The 17586-nt window shown below is 38.5% G+C and overlaps 2 protein-coding genes across 2 annotated transcripts in view; one reads left to right on the top strand and one right to left on the bottom strand.

The window, feature by feature from the left end:
- The window catches only part of LOC121950939 (dual specificity testis-specific protein kinase 2-like), a 35748-nt gene extending 26502 nt beyond the window's left edge, over nt 1–9246 (bottom strand). Inside the window, exons 1-3 of the mRNA XM_042497076.1 lie at nt 8864–9246; nt 5411–5847; nt 3216–3335 (exon numbers count right to left, since the gene is read on the bottom strand). Of these exons, the coding sequence (XP_042353010.1) occupies nt 3216–3335; nt 5411–5533 (243 nt within the window). The 5' untranslated portion in view covers nt 5534–5847; nt 8864–9246. The remainder of the gene's footprint in view (nt 1–3215; nt 3336–5410; nt 5848–8863) is intronic.
- A 4053-nt stretch (nt 9247–13299) lies between these two features.
- Nucleotides 13300–16935, top strand: LOC121950941 (zinc finger and SCAN domain-containing protein 2). The gene is made up of 2 exons (XM_042497079.1): nt 13300–13719; nt 15186–16935. Exons 1-2 carry the CDS (start codon nt 13437–13439, stop codon nt 16088–16090), a joined length of 1188 nt encoding a protein of 395 aa, XP_042353013.1. The 5' UTR covers nt 13300–13436; the 3' UTR covers nt 16091–16935.
- Nucleotides 16936–17586: the final 651 nt, after the last annotated feature.

Here is a 17586-nt window from a genome sequence, read left to right as displayed (position 1 = left end):
TTCAAAGGAAGAGGCCTGGCCATAAGAGCCGACAGTCTCCACCGCAGGACAGCAGAAACAACAGATGGCCACTCCTCTGCAGGCCTCCTCCCCCACATCCGTCTATCCTCCTCCGACCCCCCATTCCTCACTCTTCACATCCCCCCATCTGCATATACTCCCGATCCCCCTCTTTCTCCTCCTCGCTGTGGCCTCCAACAAACTGTCGACCTCAATCCTCATCTTTCCCAGTAGTCAACCCCAAGTTCCTCTCTTTCTTCTCTCATCTTCTGCCTTTCTGCTCTAGGGCACTGCACTTCTCTAATATCTCTTCTTTTCACCAGTGCACATTTCTGGGAAACATACCCCCACTGTCCTCCAAACCCCCTTTCCTCCTCCCTTGAAGCAAAGCTCTAGAAAACCTCTAAATCCCCTTCTTTTGCTGAAGTGTACTCCTAAAACTTCCCTTCGACCCCCATTTTTCAACCCTATCAACAGTCTTGCCACCCCAGCTCTCAGACATCAGAAGCTTTTTTCCCTCCGGTTCCTCCTCCTCTTTGCCTCAACCTCTGTCACCATTAATTTCACCGCCTTTTTGTCCGCGTCTCATTCTGTCATCCTCCTTGACTTTAAGCTTTTCATCATTCTGCTCCATTTCCTCTTCTCTCTCTGTTTACCTATGCATTCCTCTCTCTCTCACAGAAAAAAAGTATTAACAGATATTTCCATTACTCAACTAGCAGCTAAGGTACTTATAACAAATTGCACACAGGAAGCACAGTGCATGGAAAAAAAGTGTTGTTTAGCTTGATTATGTGTGTTGGAAGCTTAAATCATTCACCAAACATTTATTACAGTCTAATTTGGCTTAGGTAGTCAAAATATGCACTAAGTGATTAATTAGATTAAGAAAAAACAGAGCTTATATTACAATTTTGCTCACTTGTGATCCAACTATTAGCCTATTGTTTTGAACAACAGAGCTTTATAATTCACACACAGCTTTTAACAGGCCAAGACAACCTGCATGGCAACTTCCCTCTGAAGGATGGGAATAAGTAGGATTTTATTAATACAAATGCCATTATCGATTCTGCTCATTGGCCAGTTTTTTTCATTGAGTCCCAGTCAGTTTTGTGTTTGGAAAAAGTAGGCCAACACAGGTTTTCAACATTAACCCAACTGTGTTACTATCTCTGAGCCTAAACACAGTTTAGATGAAATGAGATGTAAGTTACAGCACAGTAGAGTAGAGTACAGTACAGTACAGTACAGTACAGTACAGTACAGCCTACAGTACAGCAGCACTGTTGTGATTTCCATGATTTGGAGCATTTCTTCTTGCTGCAAGTTTCCAGCAGCGTAGACACGTGAGTTTGACATCATAGTTTAGCAATGTGCAACTGTCAGAAAAACAACTGACAGGCCCAGAGTCATACGATTCTGATAGATTAAACAATATGAAATGGTTCTCAACAGGAACCAGTTCTCGATTCCCATCCCTATTTTCTCTCTTGACAATATATGGTTTGCTTTATTGTTTTGTTTAGTCCATTAAAGTGTTTTGCATTTAATGTGTCCATGTTTGTGAAGGTATAGACTAGTGGTCTTGTATTGTTTATATATTATACATATCTTTGGAAAGAGGAAAGTCAAAATGTAGCTGAAAGTTGTGGACAGCACCAACAGGACAATATAAAATATATAATATGCAGTTTTAAACAGCAACACATTAGCAAAGTGGCTGCTGTTTAATCAAAAGAGTTTCACTTACTGATACATGCTGTAAATGTGGATATTATTAATTGAAACTGCTGGCTGTTGTTTATTTGTGCTGCTCTGTAGTTCACTCACTTGCAGGACTGCACTTTATGAATAAGCTCCAGTATTTAGACAGCCCATAATGGGGTGTTTTTGACAGTTGACATACGCAGAGCACAAGAGTAGGTTACAATAAACAAGTGACTTAATAAAGGATTAATACAGCTGATAAAAATCAATTCAAACATGCCATGATTTTCTTAGATACAGGTATTTAAGAGCAGCTATTTCTAACCCTATGCACAGCACTCAAACATTACCAATAGCTGTTGGACACCATCAACAGTATAATCAATCAGCCTAACCCTGAGTTACAGCCTGACCGAGTGACACAACGGAAACTGAATTTCAAACCAGTTCACCAATCCGATAGAGAGCTACTAGATGAACAGTATGGGTTTATCGTTGTATGCTGACATCATATTGAAATTCAAATAAACAGAGTGACAAGAAAAATATAGAAACCCTTGTAAATTAAATCTGACGGGATACAACAAAACAAAATGTTGACTGAAACTGAGCCTTATTTAATGTCATTCAAACCTTCTATAGGTCATTATTTTTAGTTAATCAGAATATTTTCCGTCATGTATAAGAGAGTACAACCCTTCCCCCATATTTGTCAACTTTATTCTCTGTGTTAACCCTTTACATAACAAGAGGTCAGTCTTGCATGTACACAGTGGTGTGCACACAAAAATACTCATGCACATGCACACAGAAGCTCTTGAATAAACACCTAAAACATGTGTGTTGTGATCCAGAAGTCGCAACAAGTCAAATGCTATCATTATATCAAGGCCACAATTGTTTATTACACACAAGTGCAACTCAGCTCCTTTCCTAGCTGAGCCGTCCTTTCACACTGCTTATCTGAGCCAAACTGAGCCATGCCAAAATTTCACACAGTCATAGCCTTGTTAATATATCAAAGAGGAAATACACAAAATTGTATTTATCTGCTGATGCTTGTTTCACTTAACCTAATCAACCAAACAAATAATGACAAACGCTTGTGTGACTCCCATTCACATGCCCGGAGGGGGAGAAAACAAAGTAACAGGGTTAACAACTACGTGTTCAAGTGGTGTCTTTTAAGTCAGTGGAGTTAAACTTGACCTATAAATGTGTGGATAAAACTTGACAAGATCAAATCATAATGGGAAATGACCGTGGCTTTAACAGTTTAATCACATATAAATGCCATTAACTTGCGGAGGACATGCACAATTGGTTTCCTTTTATTTTTACGACTATTAATCCTGACCGTTGCACAAATATAGAAAATTAGATCTAAGAACAAAACAAAGGGATAGAAAGGAGCAAGTCAAGCAAGGGGAGACAAGAACATTAGGGACAAACTGAGAAAGCCCAGAAAATAAGAAACTGAAAAAAAATCTATTATTTCCACCCACCTTAAAGACATCGGAGAAGAATCCAGAACCGATCCACTCACAGGTGAAGTCATCAAGGCGTGTAAGACAGGAGAAGGCACTGATGAGGGCTCTGTAGGATGATGGCCACACCCTGCCCACCTGGAGAAGACAGGAACAGTCGGTATCAACAGGTTAAGACGAAGTCTTTATCTGATGGGCATGCTGTAGGATTGCTGCTATAACTCGTTGTTTGTGCAGAAAAATGTCAAGTAGTGTTGTTACCTGACTGTGAAAAGGTCTAGAAGACTAGAAACTAGATAAAAACTGATTGCATAACATAGAATACACAGATTTCCTCGGTCCAGACAGACAAGAAGAAGTGCACGCAGAGTCCTCTGGGCAACCAGGCAACCCTCAAAACCTCCCAAGAACATAAACTCTATTGTGTGTCTATGGTAAAAGTTGTCAACAACTATCAACAGCATAAGAAGTTATTTGACAATTACAGTTTATTAGCACTGCTCATTAGTGAAATATTTTACACAGAATAGCTTAAGGCACAGATTGAAAACCAGAATAACCACCTTACAGTCGTATGCCTCTGCATGCAGGTCAAGTTGCGCCTACAGTTTACATCCATGTCTATTAAGACATTGATTCATGAGAATGAGGCGGATGGAAAATGACCTTGACCTTTGACCACCAAAATCTCATCAGTTAAACACTGAGTCAAAGTGAACTTTGAGTCAAGTTTGAAGTTTACGGGATTAGACAGATTTGAGGTTGCAATGACCTGTGACTACCAAAATCTATTCAGTTTATTGTTAATAGAGAGGGGACGTTTGTGCCCAGAATCTCATTTTAAGTTTATGCCAGAGGATGTTACAGTGACCTTGACCTTTGAGCTACGACCACCACAATGTAATCATTTTATCGTTAAGTCCAAGTGGACATTTGTGCAAGATTTAAGGAAACTCCCTTAAAGCAGTGTTTCCCAAACCTCTCCTCCAGTACAACTTGTCCTGCATGTTTTCAATCTCTCCCCGCTCCAACACATGATCAACTCATTATAACCTCCTTAAGCTGACTGATCACAAGCTGATCATTTCATTCAGCTGTGTTGCAGCAGAGACCTAAAATATGCAGGACAAATGCATTCTTGAGATCAGTGTTGTAATGTAACAAAATAATAATATAAATAAATATAAATAATTTGGGGGAGTATATGTACTGTACTTGAGTTTTTTTTTTTTAATTTCTGTTTACTTTCATTTTTAATCTGCTACGTTTCCTAAATAAAATGTATACTTTTACTCCATTACATTCCCCCCTGAGCATTTAGTTACTTACTACAAAGTAGGGAAGGGGGGAGGAGGGGATAGATGGACAAATCAAGGAATGGAAGAGAAGGGGAAAAAATGGGTTTTGTTATTTAAATCCTTAAAGTTGTCAAAAAAGGTTTTTCTTCAAGTGTGATGTCAGCTTTATTCTGAAGTTACTGAAGTTAAGAAATAAGCTTTGTAATTCTCAACATTCTGACTGCTTTCTTTTATTAACAGCACTTACTTATAGCCTCCTTTTACTTTCAATACTTAAGTACATTACGTTATATTCTAATAGACAACTTTAACTTCAACCAAAGTCCTTTTCTAATATCTATACTTTTACTCAAGAATGGATTTCAGGTACTTTATCCACTAATGCTTGAAACATCACGTTAACCGCTTTCACAAGCGTAGAGGCATAAAAATGTGTTAAGTAGTTTATAGACAGATATAGGATGTTTTTGGTCATTTCTCACACACACAACTGTGACCCCGGTGGCATATTTTTCAGATGTGAAAATCAAACACACTGAGTAGAACCTTATCAGAACAATTGATCAGGAGGCAAACAATGGCAATCCATAAACGTCACACAGTGTATGACTGATTTTATCATCTGACCGTGAACAACTGACCCAGACTTGAACTGACTCAGTCCAACTTGGTTGGATCGGTCCAAATCATAATTATAATAGGCCCAATGTGTGCTGAGAATACTACATTGTCTGTTTTTCCAAACCCCATCTATCCAAAGCTATCAAGTAAGCTGAAACAATACAGTATCAATAGTTGTATTTAACTCTTTAATACCTGCACATAAACTCTGTATACTATAATGTATGGTCTGCACAGGTGAAATACATCCTACACATAAAAAAAACACAAAAAACAAAACAAAACACGACTGACCTGTGAAGGTGGGCCCATTCCTATCTCGCAGACCCCTACCCCTCCAATACCATCTCTGTCCTCATTGATTCGTTCGGGTCGTGTAGGGAACCCAGCAATGGAGTTACGTTTATTCCGGTCCATGGTGTCGTAAAAGGTGATACCAGTGAGGGTAATACGGGCCTTTTCCAGTAATGTACCCACATGACAAGAGGAGTAGATTGTTTTAACGGTGCCGATGGCTCCACGGCAGCCCAGGATTTACTCAGTTTGTGTACTGGGAGAAAATATGTCACGCACATAGACTTCCGTTTAAAATTTTTGTTTCGGGCACCTCTGGTGACACACCCTGGCTGGATCCAAGATGTCTCCTGTTGGTCCAGTTTCCTACTGCTTGTACTGGGAAGTCCGAGAGGGTTTTCACATGTTTGACAGATATATAGTGACCCCTTGGAGACCTAAAGAAAGTAAAGAGAAAATTTAATATAGGGTCATTTCTGTGGTTTCCTACTATGGCACAATACCTTACAGTCACATTCACACACTGAACAAAAGCTGCCATGCTATTATTTCTCAGAAGGTATGACTGGGCCTTGCCTTAGGATAGATGAGACAAGCCACCATTGCTCAACAGGCCCAAATGTAATGGCTGTAATAAGGGCTGATTGTCCAATTATGGGAGGATAGCCAAGGAATAGCTCAGGTCCCTGGACCTTTCTGCCATCCAAAACAAAATCAGCAGGGTACAAAGGGTAACAGGAAAGGAAGTCTGTGGCTAAAGGTCTTTACACACATAAACAATGTGGCTTTCATATCTAACTTTTAAGAGCCCTTTAGCCCAAGAAGAAAAGAAAGAAAGATCTCTCTGGTTGATAGGACATGTTGAGTCTGGTTGTGAACATTTTTCCAGTACTTTGAAAGAAAAGTGGAATAAAAGTCAACTTTGGCGAGTAACACTGGATGTAAACATAACTTTAGTTTGTTTATAAGAAAACTCCTTAGAGCACCTGTGATGGATTAAGAGACTAAATGGCAACTACTTTCACAATCAATTAATCATTGAAGTTATTTTTTAAGCAGAAATGCAAAACAATCCTTATTCTAGCCCATTAACTGTGAGGTTTTATGCTTTTTTTTCAATACATTATTGTAAAATGAACATCTGTGGCGTTTGGACCATTTGTTGCACAGACAACACCTTTGATGATGTCACCTTCGGATTCTGAAAATTGTGATGGGTATTCTTCACAAAAGTTGCTGCCCTATATCGATCCACTGCAGTTGTGTTAAAGTAGGTTGACACAGAGTTGTACTGAGGTGGAAATGTTACTTCAACTGCTTTTGAATGGAAAGTAAACGATAACTAATTTTTCTTTTGTGGCTGAACTATTACTTTAGATACCCGTGTCCTACAATGAGCTTATGCATAACATAAAAAAAGTCATGGAGCTCACATCATCACTTTTGATACTACAAAGCCAGCCATCATATATTATGTCCCCACATGCAGCATTATCAAACTGCAGTCACATATAATTGAAAATTTACAGTGTTTGACATAAGACATCACTGAAATAGTTCAGTAAAACATATTTCAGTGGCCAATTTAATATAAATATACTAGATAAGCCTGTATTAAACTGAAACACAAAGGTCAATGTTAGGCCAAGAAAAGGTCTCATAAGATCAGATACTAAAAACAGCATTGAGATGACACAGCCAGATTCTGCCTTGGTCCGTTAGCATTACATCACTGGCACTAGACTAGAGAGTTGCTGTAGACCTACTGGACTACTTCTGACATCATTCTCTGTCCCAGCCACATCCTTAAAAGGCTTTTCATCCTCCACTTTCCTTTTTCTCTCCAATGACACCTCATTTTGTGCCTTGTTGAAATGGTACGCCAAAAATAAAAGTGCCAGTGCCAAGAAAAATGCAAGCCACAAGTGCCAGAGACCAAGGCTATTCTTTCTCATTTCACTAGCTTTCCCATCCAAGAGTGAGAACAGAGACACACATTTCACTTCATGGTGAAGTATCTGAGTAGACAAGAATAGGTCAGCAAGTAAGATATAAATTCACCCTTGATTCAAAACAGCAAGCAGCAACAGAGAAGAGCTTCTGTCCCCACACACCCACATCAGTGGTCAAAGCAGCCGATTCTGACTAAACTCAAACTTCCTACGCTAACTAGAATTTCAATCATGCAAATGATGCAAACAAATAGAAATGCAGAACTCAATGTTATTCTGCAAGACACTGCATCCTTATTGAGGATGATATTCTCAGCCTAAAGCAGTATACTGACAACCAAAAGAATGTTTTACACCCACTTCTGCGGTAAACATTTCAAAAAGACATCATCTAGCATCAGTGCATCAACAAACAACTGCAACTACAAAGAAGACAACCCTAGCCACATACTGTAAATCAACTTTGTAACACAAATGTGATAACCCTCAATGAACTATGCTGCAGGAACTCTTCTTAATGCAAGTGATTAGAGAAAAAATAGGCAAGCCACCAGTGGTCATTACTATATTTGTTTCTAAACTATACCCTGTTGCCTACATAGCCAAAGGGCATGCATTTAAGACACCACAGCAAAGGGACTCTGCATGGAAAAGGGTGGAATTTTAAAGCCGGCCCTTTTTTTGGTCTGTAAAATGTGGCTTGTAGCTATTTCAAAACAGATGGGACATCTCCAAAGCAGCCTCAGGCCAAATGTTTTAACAGTAGTTTTGGGGGCTGAACACTATCCAGCTGCGTCCCCATGGATTACAGACTAATAGAAAATGTCAGCAATAAATCAAAACGTAAGTGATGGTTTAATGATAGGCTGCAGCAACTGGGTTAGAGTAACTCTGAAGGGCAAGAGGTATTAAATGGGCGTGTGTGGATGTGTTTGAGAGAGTTATTTGCTCAGAGTGAGAAACTGTGTATGTATACCTGCATGACAAAAGAAAAAAACAACAGATAATCACAATGATTTAAATTTCTATTGATCATTTCAGTAAATTATTCATGAAATATTTTCATAATAGTTGACCGTGTTTTAGTAATTTTCTTCTGTGAGCGACGGAGACGGCTGAAAGCTCTCCGTTAACCAAAAGAGCACTCTTTGTCAATTTGAGCAAGGTCACATTCAACAAAAGTGAATAGACGCCTCTAATCTGACTACAATCTATGTTGAACTGCAACGATATATGAGCCGCTGCATACCTGTCATTCTTCAAGGGTTTAGAGTAATGAACAAGACCATGGGGCAGGGGGAAAAAACTGACCATTATCTAGATACCACAGACAGTTAATGAGTCAGTGCTGCCATAACAGCTTGGTACAACAAGACAAATTAAGTAGAGATGGTTAGATGAAGAAAATTGTAGGATCAACGCCAGACAGAAAATGTAAACAAACCAAAGCAGCAACGGTCAGTATTATCTTGTACTTCTTGTTAAAGTTTAGCTGACTTACCTGTTGTTATTTCATAGGGATGTTTGCAAGAATAGTTCGAGCTGGGTTTCATGCCTCCCACGTGTTGCATTTATCGCAAACGACAAGAAAGCAAAGTTGGTAACGCAGCCCCTCTGAGACTAGCAGGCTGGCTAGTTTGTCAACAAAACTCGAGCTAAGCGAAGAGCTAACAAACATTAGCCCGAGATCCACCAATACATATAAAACAGGAAGTTTTTCGTCGCCGACGGTTCAAAAGTACAAATTCCCAAAGGCTGAAAGCTCAAAGTGAAGTCAAAGTCTGCTTCCTTCGTCCTTGTTTCCACAATAGAGCAAAGTACGATGTTTGCTGTATCGCCCGGGATAATATTTCAGGCGATTGTTGCTGTTTGACAGCTCCGTCGTCTTCGCTCTCACCCGAGTGACTCCCACCGACCCCGCCCACATTTGATTGACAGCTACATTGACCAATGGCCGCCCATCTTTGTGCGTGTGCGCGTGTGTTGAACTCTCAAACGGTAAATATAATAATAATAATAATAATAATTATTATTATTATTATAGTGCCTAAGTAGGTCAAAATAAACTGAAACATGACATAAAAAATATTTTTTTATAAGTAATTTAATTTTCCGTAAGAATGGGAGGTGTTTGAGTTTACTCATCAGGAAATTAAAAGGACACGGAATGACTGCGTTACATGGACATGATTTATGTTTATTGATTATTATTGGAATAAAATTTGATCAAAATCAAGTTTCAATAAGTTTCACTTTTCATACAGATGCAGTTTTAAGTACTAAGGGAAAAAAGAAGGTAAATAAAGAGAAGAACCATTAGGATTCCAAACAGTAAGGAAAGACAATAAATGGGCTACAAAAAAAGTTAACAAAACTTATTAGATATAAAGTACTTTATGAATAATAATAAACTGAATAGGAAAAAAAATGAATACATACTGAATGTAGTGTCCCTTTTTTGCATTTAGTGACTCAGAAAGAAATTCACACATGACTAAAATTAGTTAAAATACTTTTGTCTTGGGGCAAACATTTTCAAACATTTGGGTTAACAAATGCAACATAAGCCACCACTTTTTTTTTCATCTTTACCGGGTCTAACCCAAGTTCTTTGATGTGCAACAAATTGGAGAACACAAGGACGTAGTCTTTTTATTTCTTATTTTATTACCCTTTTTTTCTGCAACAAGATTACATTAACAGAAGGCCACTGTTCAAAAGTGAGGCAACTTTAGAGAGTGACTAAAATATAATAAAAGAGAATTTATGGGCCAATAAATAACTTATAAGCATCTGATTCATTTTATTCATTAACTGGCCTATATATAGACTTAAGACACATTTCATGTGGTCATACTAGCATATAAACTTTACAATGACGAACTGGGCTACCAAAAAGGACTAATTGAATAGATTTTATCTACAAGGGCAGGAACTTTGACCTCAGCTTCTGGGCTCTCATGGAAGAAGAGCATCATCTAGTGGACAAATTTAAGCAGCACTGTTAGATTTTGCCAACTAAAAGTATAAAGCTAAAAAGTATAAACTAAAAGTATAAAACTAAAAGCATGTCTCATGCCTTAGTTTGGTGCAAATGTTTTGATAATATTGAGGGGTTTGGTGCACGGGCCATTGCAAATGGGTGCTGATACAGGACTGCACTAATAGTTACGCTATCACAGCCACTCCTCAAGCGTGTCCCTCCTGTCAGAGTAACGAACAGGATCAGACGCATTACGCATCACATGGCAAATATCAACAATGCTGGGCGAGGTCAAAACTCCGGATATAGTCATGTGTTTCATCTTCATCTCTTCCATATTATGAAGACCTGTTTCCACCATTATTTAAAAACAAAATCCACCAAAGTGGAGTGTTCATAGGCTATTACCTCTGCCACAAATATGACAATTACTGAGTCATATTTATGAAATTTATTTGCATTAAAAAACACTGTTGTGGCCTCATCATGTTGATTTAGAGAGCATTCACGGAATAATGATTGAAAGCTGAGCTGGACCACCAACAGGCTAAAGCATGCAATTGGCCCGGGGCCCCAAACCACCAGGAGCACCAAAAGCACCAAAAGCACCAAAAGCCCCAGATTCTCTGTTTTAGAGATTTGTTCTTGATGATAAAATATTCTTGACTAGAGGACAACGGTAACCAGCGACTCAGCCTGCATTATTACCAAATTTTGTGACTCTGAGTCAAAATCTTTAATTCCTGACCTTTGAAACAGCATTGGGATATATTTTACGAATATATTTCTTACATAATCTGTGTTTCTAAGTAGATTTCTTATATCAGTTTACACCAGTCTGTAAGACTTTACATTTAGAATTAAAAGCTGTACATAAAAACTTAAAAATCATTCATAACAAAATTACACCGTGGTTAAAAGTGGTTCAAAATTTGTCAACAATTAAAGTTTCCCCTTTGAGAAACATAACAGAAACATAACTGATGTAAAAATGGCCTGTAAAAATAAATGATTAACAACAGTGTAAGAAGGCTGCATTAATGTACAATATACAACACATAAAAAAAATCTGTGTTGTTTATGCACATTTACAAAAAGTTTAAGATTGTTTTTGCATGTTTTTTTGATTGTGTTTATTATTATTATTATAATTATTATTCAGCATTTGTCATTATTTCTACTGCTTTCATCTGCATCTCATGACCTTTATTTGGGGTTTGAGCCATCAATAATAATGGTAATAATAATAATAATTTCAGGACTGCAATGATTAAAATCAGCCAATAACAAAAATACAAGTTAAAATGGAAACAAAATACCCAAAGCAGTACAGACCATAGAAGAAATAAGAGAAAAAGATAAGAGATGCTGGAAATAAAAGTACAAGGTACAAGGTATATTTGTTCATGTCATTTTTCTTAAACATGGTTTAAAAAGAAATGAAATGAAAGTTGATCCTAAATCCTGCTATACCTTTTTTTGCATTGAAGGAAGAGTTGAGGAGTCTCATAGCCTTTGACTCATTCTTTCTAAAATCAACAATCAGCAGGTTTTATAGACGTTGAGCAGTAGGTTGTTCTCTGTGCACCACTCTGCAAGATAGTTGATTTCCTCCCGGTATGAACTGTCATCGTTGTTTGTAATATGGTCTATGATGGTGGTGTCATCCACACACTTCACAATGGAGTTCTTCTGATGTCTGAGAGTGCAGTCATGGGTGTACAGTGTGAACAGGAGGGGGCTGAGCACACAGCCCTGGGGGGCTCCAGTGTTGAGCACTAATGTAGAGGAGGTGTGACTGCCAATCCGAACTCTATGGGGTCTGCATGTGAGGACGTCCTGTGTCCAGTTGCAGAGTGTTGTACTGAAGCCCAGAGTGTTAAGTTTTCCAATCAGCTTAATGGGAGAGATTGTGCTGAATGCTGAGCCGAAGTCAACAATCTTCAGGTGAGTGAAGACTGAGTGAAGAGCAGTAGATATGGCATCGTCTGTGAATCTATTGGTTCGGAAAGCATACTGGTGAGAGTTCAGGCTGGCAGGGATGTTGTCTTCAATGAGCTTGAGAACCAGTTTCTTAAAGCACTTTATCAGGATGGGTGTAAGAGCCACAGGGCTGTAGTCAGTAAGACTAGACACAGCAGACTTTTTAAGTACAGGAACAATGATGGATGTCTTGAGGCTAGAGGGAACAGTCTCTTGTGAGAGTGAGATGTTAAAAATGTCAGTTATAACATTAGCAAGTTGGTCAGCGCAAGTTTTTAGTTTACTTCCAGGAATGTTGTCGGGGCCGGCAGACTTGTTTATAATCACTCTCAGCAGGAGTTTTCTCGCATCTGTTGTGTTGAGATTGGCCGGTCCTCTAGGGGCAGAGTAGACTTCACAGCTGAGTCCTTATTGAGAAAGTCAAAGCAAGCATAAAATGTGTACAGCTCATCCAGCAACCTTGCCTCACATATGATGGGGGCGCTCCTGCTTTTGTAGCCTGTGATATTTTGAATCGCCTGCCACATATCTTTAGTGCTGTTACTGTTGAGGTCTCTGTCCATTCTCTGCTGATGTCTGTCGTGCTCTCGTAATAACAAGCTTTTCAGAGAAAGACAAGTTTTGAAAGGTTGAAAAGATGTCTCTGAACTTGCAAGTCTGAGTTGAGAAGAGAATAAAGTACTTTTGAATACTATAAACATATATAGGCTAACAAATATTTCATACTAACGTAAACCATGCTAAAATATGTAGGCATATCTTATATAATTAAATTGTGGTACAGTATATTGTCGAACCTTTATTATTGTTATCTCTTCTGTTATAAACCGTTTATTATAGTTGTATTACCTACAAACGCTAAATGGTTTGTTTTCCAGCTGAGGAATTTTGTCCCATCACCAGCACCGTAACTCCTCAATCACATGATCACCAGCGTTTCCTGTTACTATTGTATTACACTTCCATGTTTTTCGCCTCAAACAGTGACCGTAATGTAAAACTACAACGGACGACATAAGAACTGTCGTGTGATTTGTCGCACATAGAAAGTTAGTTTACAGTCCTGTCACGTCGCTGTAGCTAGCAGAGGGGCTGATTTAGGGCCAACATGGCCAACTGTGTGGCTTTCCAGAGCAAGTTAACCTCGATCATGGAGATGCTAGCTAAAGCTGCCGTGGTGGAAATCAGCAAACTGTGGGAGGACGGCTTCGCCCTGGTTCAGGTGGAGCTCCGCCGGAGAGAGAGCGAGATTGAAGCCCTGAACAGAAAGTTGGTGTTGATGGAAAACGAGCGGTTATCGGTCCTGTCTCAGGCTCAGACCACAAATCAGTCTTCATCATCTTCCTCCAAGAGAGAGCAGCAGAACAAGCTGCTGCCGCCCAACGGTGATGGTGAGGATGACCACTGACAAGCTGATACATTTTATCAACCAATACATGTTAGGTACATGTCACATTAAACAGTTTATACATCAGTGGTGGAACAAGTATGCAGATTCTTAAAAGGAGTCCACTACAGTGTAAAAAATACTCTGTTATAAGCAAAAGTTCTGCATTCAAAATCTTACAAAAGTACGGAAGTAATAGCATTAAAATATACTCTAAATATCAACAGTACTAATTATTCAGAATGGGGCTTTTTAAAATAATCTTTATTGTGTTGTTTATTTGATTATAATCATTACTTTTATGTAGCTGCTGGGAAATGTGGATTTACTTAAAATACTACTGGGTAGCTTAATGTACAATAATGTTTCATAATTTATTAGTTTATTTGTATATTGGGTTGACAGATTATTGTACTGACCAATTATTGCGGCCGATATTGGGCATTTAGCTGATTATGGGTAGGTGCATTTTATTTAAATGATTGTTGACAAAAATGAATTAATTAAAAAGTCCAAATAAAGTGTCATCATGGGAGGAACTTTTACTTTGTAGTACCCCAGGGAGCTTTTTTTATTTATTAATTTTTTCAATTTTTTTAAAAATTAAAATTTCACATGACATGACAAAAGTTGCTGGGAACTTGCTGTATATGATGTTGAATGTTTCAGTATTGATTAAACATTTGCCAAAGGCATTTACACAAAGTTTTGTGTCGCAATTTGTTATATTCCAAACTATATTGACAATATAGTAATAATAAATATTGACAGGAAGATTTCATTTTTATTGTAAATGCATCCAAATATCGGTTAACAGTCTTATTAATTACTAATAATCGGTATCGGTCTGAAAAACCATCGATCAAGCCCTAATTTATATTTTGTATTACTTATATGAATGTGCAAGGTGTTCAAGTAATAACTAAAGCTGTAATGATGTCATGAATTAAAAAGTGTAATATTTTCTATCTATATATATTTCTATCTATATCTTCTGATATGTACCATAAAGTAGCATAAAAAGGAAATATTTAAGTAATGCATAATTAGGCCCACCTCAAAATGTAAGTACATTGCTTGAATAAATGTATTCAGCTACATTCCATCACTGGCATCCATAGGAAGTACAACTTATTTAAAATAAGTTAATGTTCTAAGGAATTTATCAAACAAAAATGCCAAACACTTTCTGGTCCCAGCTTCTCAACTAATCAACGTTAAAAATAAATGTGGGGTGCAGCTACATTCCATCAACCCGCAACCACTGTTTGTGTTGCAGCTGTACTGTGTTTGTCTCAGGTAGGACACTCTGGTTTTTTTTCGTACCAGTTTAACTTGTTCTATGTTGCCTTTAAGGTTTGAGACCTCACTTGAAAAAAATGGTGATTGTTTTGTCTACAGTAAAGCACATACATACCACCAACTGGTTCTAAGTGCATGTAAATAATGTACCTGCTCTGTGGTTTTCAGGGCCAATTATAGATTCGGTCCAGACACTGTCATCTGATCAGAGCGTCAGAGAGAAGGCGGACACCTCGGCAAATCACAGAACTCCACCTCCATCACAAACAGAAGAGAAACAATGCGAGCAGCTCAAGTCTGACGTCTGTGAAAGTGACGGCAGGGATGACAGTGAAGACTTAATAGTCAAGCTTGAGGACGAGGACGACGTTCAGATTGTGGAGCAGATAGTGGACTCTGAGCCCAGTGACGGAGCGGGTCACCACGAGATGGAAGTGAACCTCCAGCCTGCCGAGGTTGTGGAAGAACAAGAGAGCCAGCAGTGGTCGTCTGTGTCAGTGGGAGACAGCGACACCGCTGATGACTCGGACTGCTTTTTTGAACCAAAGCAGCTGTCACAAAATCTGGACTCAGAGATCCTGCTCATTCAGAACGCTTTGGACATTTTTGATAATTCACCCGAGACAGTGTACTCTGACAGGTTTATGAGGGATAACGGACAAGCTGCATCGAGTAAATCAAGGCCTCCCATGACTTCTAGTCACGCTCCGACAAGTCACCCTACAGAAGCAATAAATCACCCAGAGAGAGGAGTGTCCATCAGATTCCTGTCAGAGAAACAACCCCAATCTAAAAACATGTCAGCGTTCAACCCGGACAGCAGGTTCTTTCTCATAAACGACCCAGAGCTGCATAAAACAATAGGGAGTCGCCGCATAAAGGAGAAATGGTTCATCTGCCCGTTCTGTGGCAAAAGCTTCGATCGCGTCAGCCATCTGGAGATCCACCAGAGGATTCACACAGGAGAGAAACCGTACACGTGTGATGTATGTGGCAAGTGTTTTTCTCAGAGGAGCAACCTTCGCACTCACCAGCGGACTCACAAAGAGGCTCTATCCCAAAATGCAGTTTGATTCAGCAGATTTGGAAGAGTGAGAAAAACTAGAAATATCCACGTGTGGCTAGATTAATTAACAAATTCTCTTTGTATTTTGGTATTACTGAAAAGTAATGTAGCTGACTGATTTTACTGTGCATTTCTTTTTTTGGGAGGGGGCTGGATCAGTTCTAACTTTGACATAGCTTGGATTGTAAGAACTAATTTTGGTACTTACGTGCTGTTTGTAAACCCAGCCAGTTAAGAGATTTATAAACATGTAGGGACATGCTGCCCCTGTTACACAGATGAATATTACTTCTACAGGTTATACATGAGGACACACACCACAAAGCAAACCTCTGTATGGATGATGACTGTAGATCAGCTGATATTCCTTAGCATTTCCATCTTCCCAGGTCTGCATCTGAAAGATTTAAAGACAAAATTATCAGAAATTATAAAAAAGACAACCACAGGAGACTGAACTCACACCAGACTATGGCATCATGTAACAGTTGCCATTCTATGATGACCTGAATTTTGTGTTGTCACTTAAAAACAGGGAGTTTTATGTGTTTGGTCACAGGTACATTTCATCCATGTAAGTTGTAAGACTTTGGTAATATCTTACTTTTTGTAGAGGAAAGCTATATTTATCTAAGGCGAACAAAGACAGGGAAAAAGTGCCCACTCCTCATCTTTGCATCTTAGGAATTCAACTTTGTTTCATTTCATTATAGCTGCCATTTAGATGTTTACAGGTCAGTAAAGTCAGGTAGGAAATTTTTTGTTACTCAGTTACTCGCCACACGTTACCCAGAATTTGTGAAGGTTTTGTTTTTCTGGCATGCCACCACGGTGAACAAAGAATCCAACAGAGGCGAACATTCTTCATGAATTTAAGTAAACAGGGACTCTGTTTAACAACAGCAAAACTGAGATGTAGCAGGATCGAGGACAAATGTAATTTATTTTTTTTTAGACTTTGTTTAAAAAATGACTTATGAATCTACCTTCTATAACAAAACATAAGTTTACAAGCTCTCATACAACTTGTGTAGATTAATAAAAGTCTTATTTATCCAGTCATATGCTCAGTATTTCTCAAACATATGCATTTTCTTTAAAATGTTATAGTTTAAACACATTTCCACATACAGATAGCGCACCCTAAGAGTCCCGGAGAGTGCCTGAGCATGCGTGCATGAGACTGTACTGACTGACTGTTTTAAATCGTAATAATTTAGTGACATTGCATGTATTTTTTAAGTACAGTGGAGTTATTAGTAATCCGATGCTTGATGTAGTTTTGCTGTTGTTAAGCACAGTCCCTGTTCACTTAAATTCCTGATGAATGTTTGCCTTTTTTGGATTCCTCGTTCACCATGAAGGTATGCAAGATCAATTTTTCTTCAGAAATTCAACATAACGTGCAGTGAGTAATTAAACATCTGATCATTCCACATTTGAAGTATTCCCTTTAAAGGAATAGTTCGACATTTTGGGAAATACACCTTTTTGCTTTCTTCA

Source organism: Plectropomus leopardus, chromosome 12 (assembly GCF_008729295.1).
Source record: "Plectropomus leopardus isolate mb chromosome 12, YSFRI_Pleo_2.0, whole genome shotgun sequence".
NCBI lineage: Eukaryota > Metazoa > Chordata > Actinopteri > Perciformes > Serranidae > Plectropomus > Plectropomus leopardus.
The sequence above is the reverse complement of the archived record's forward strand: the minus strand, read 5'-3'. Positions and strand labels throughout refer to the sequence as shown.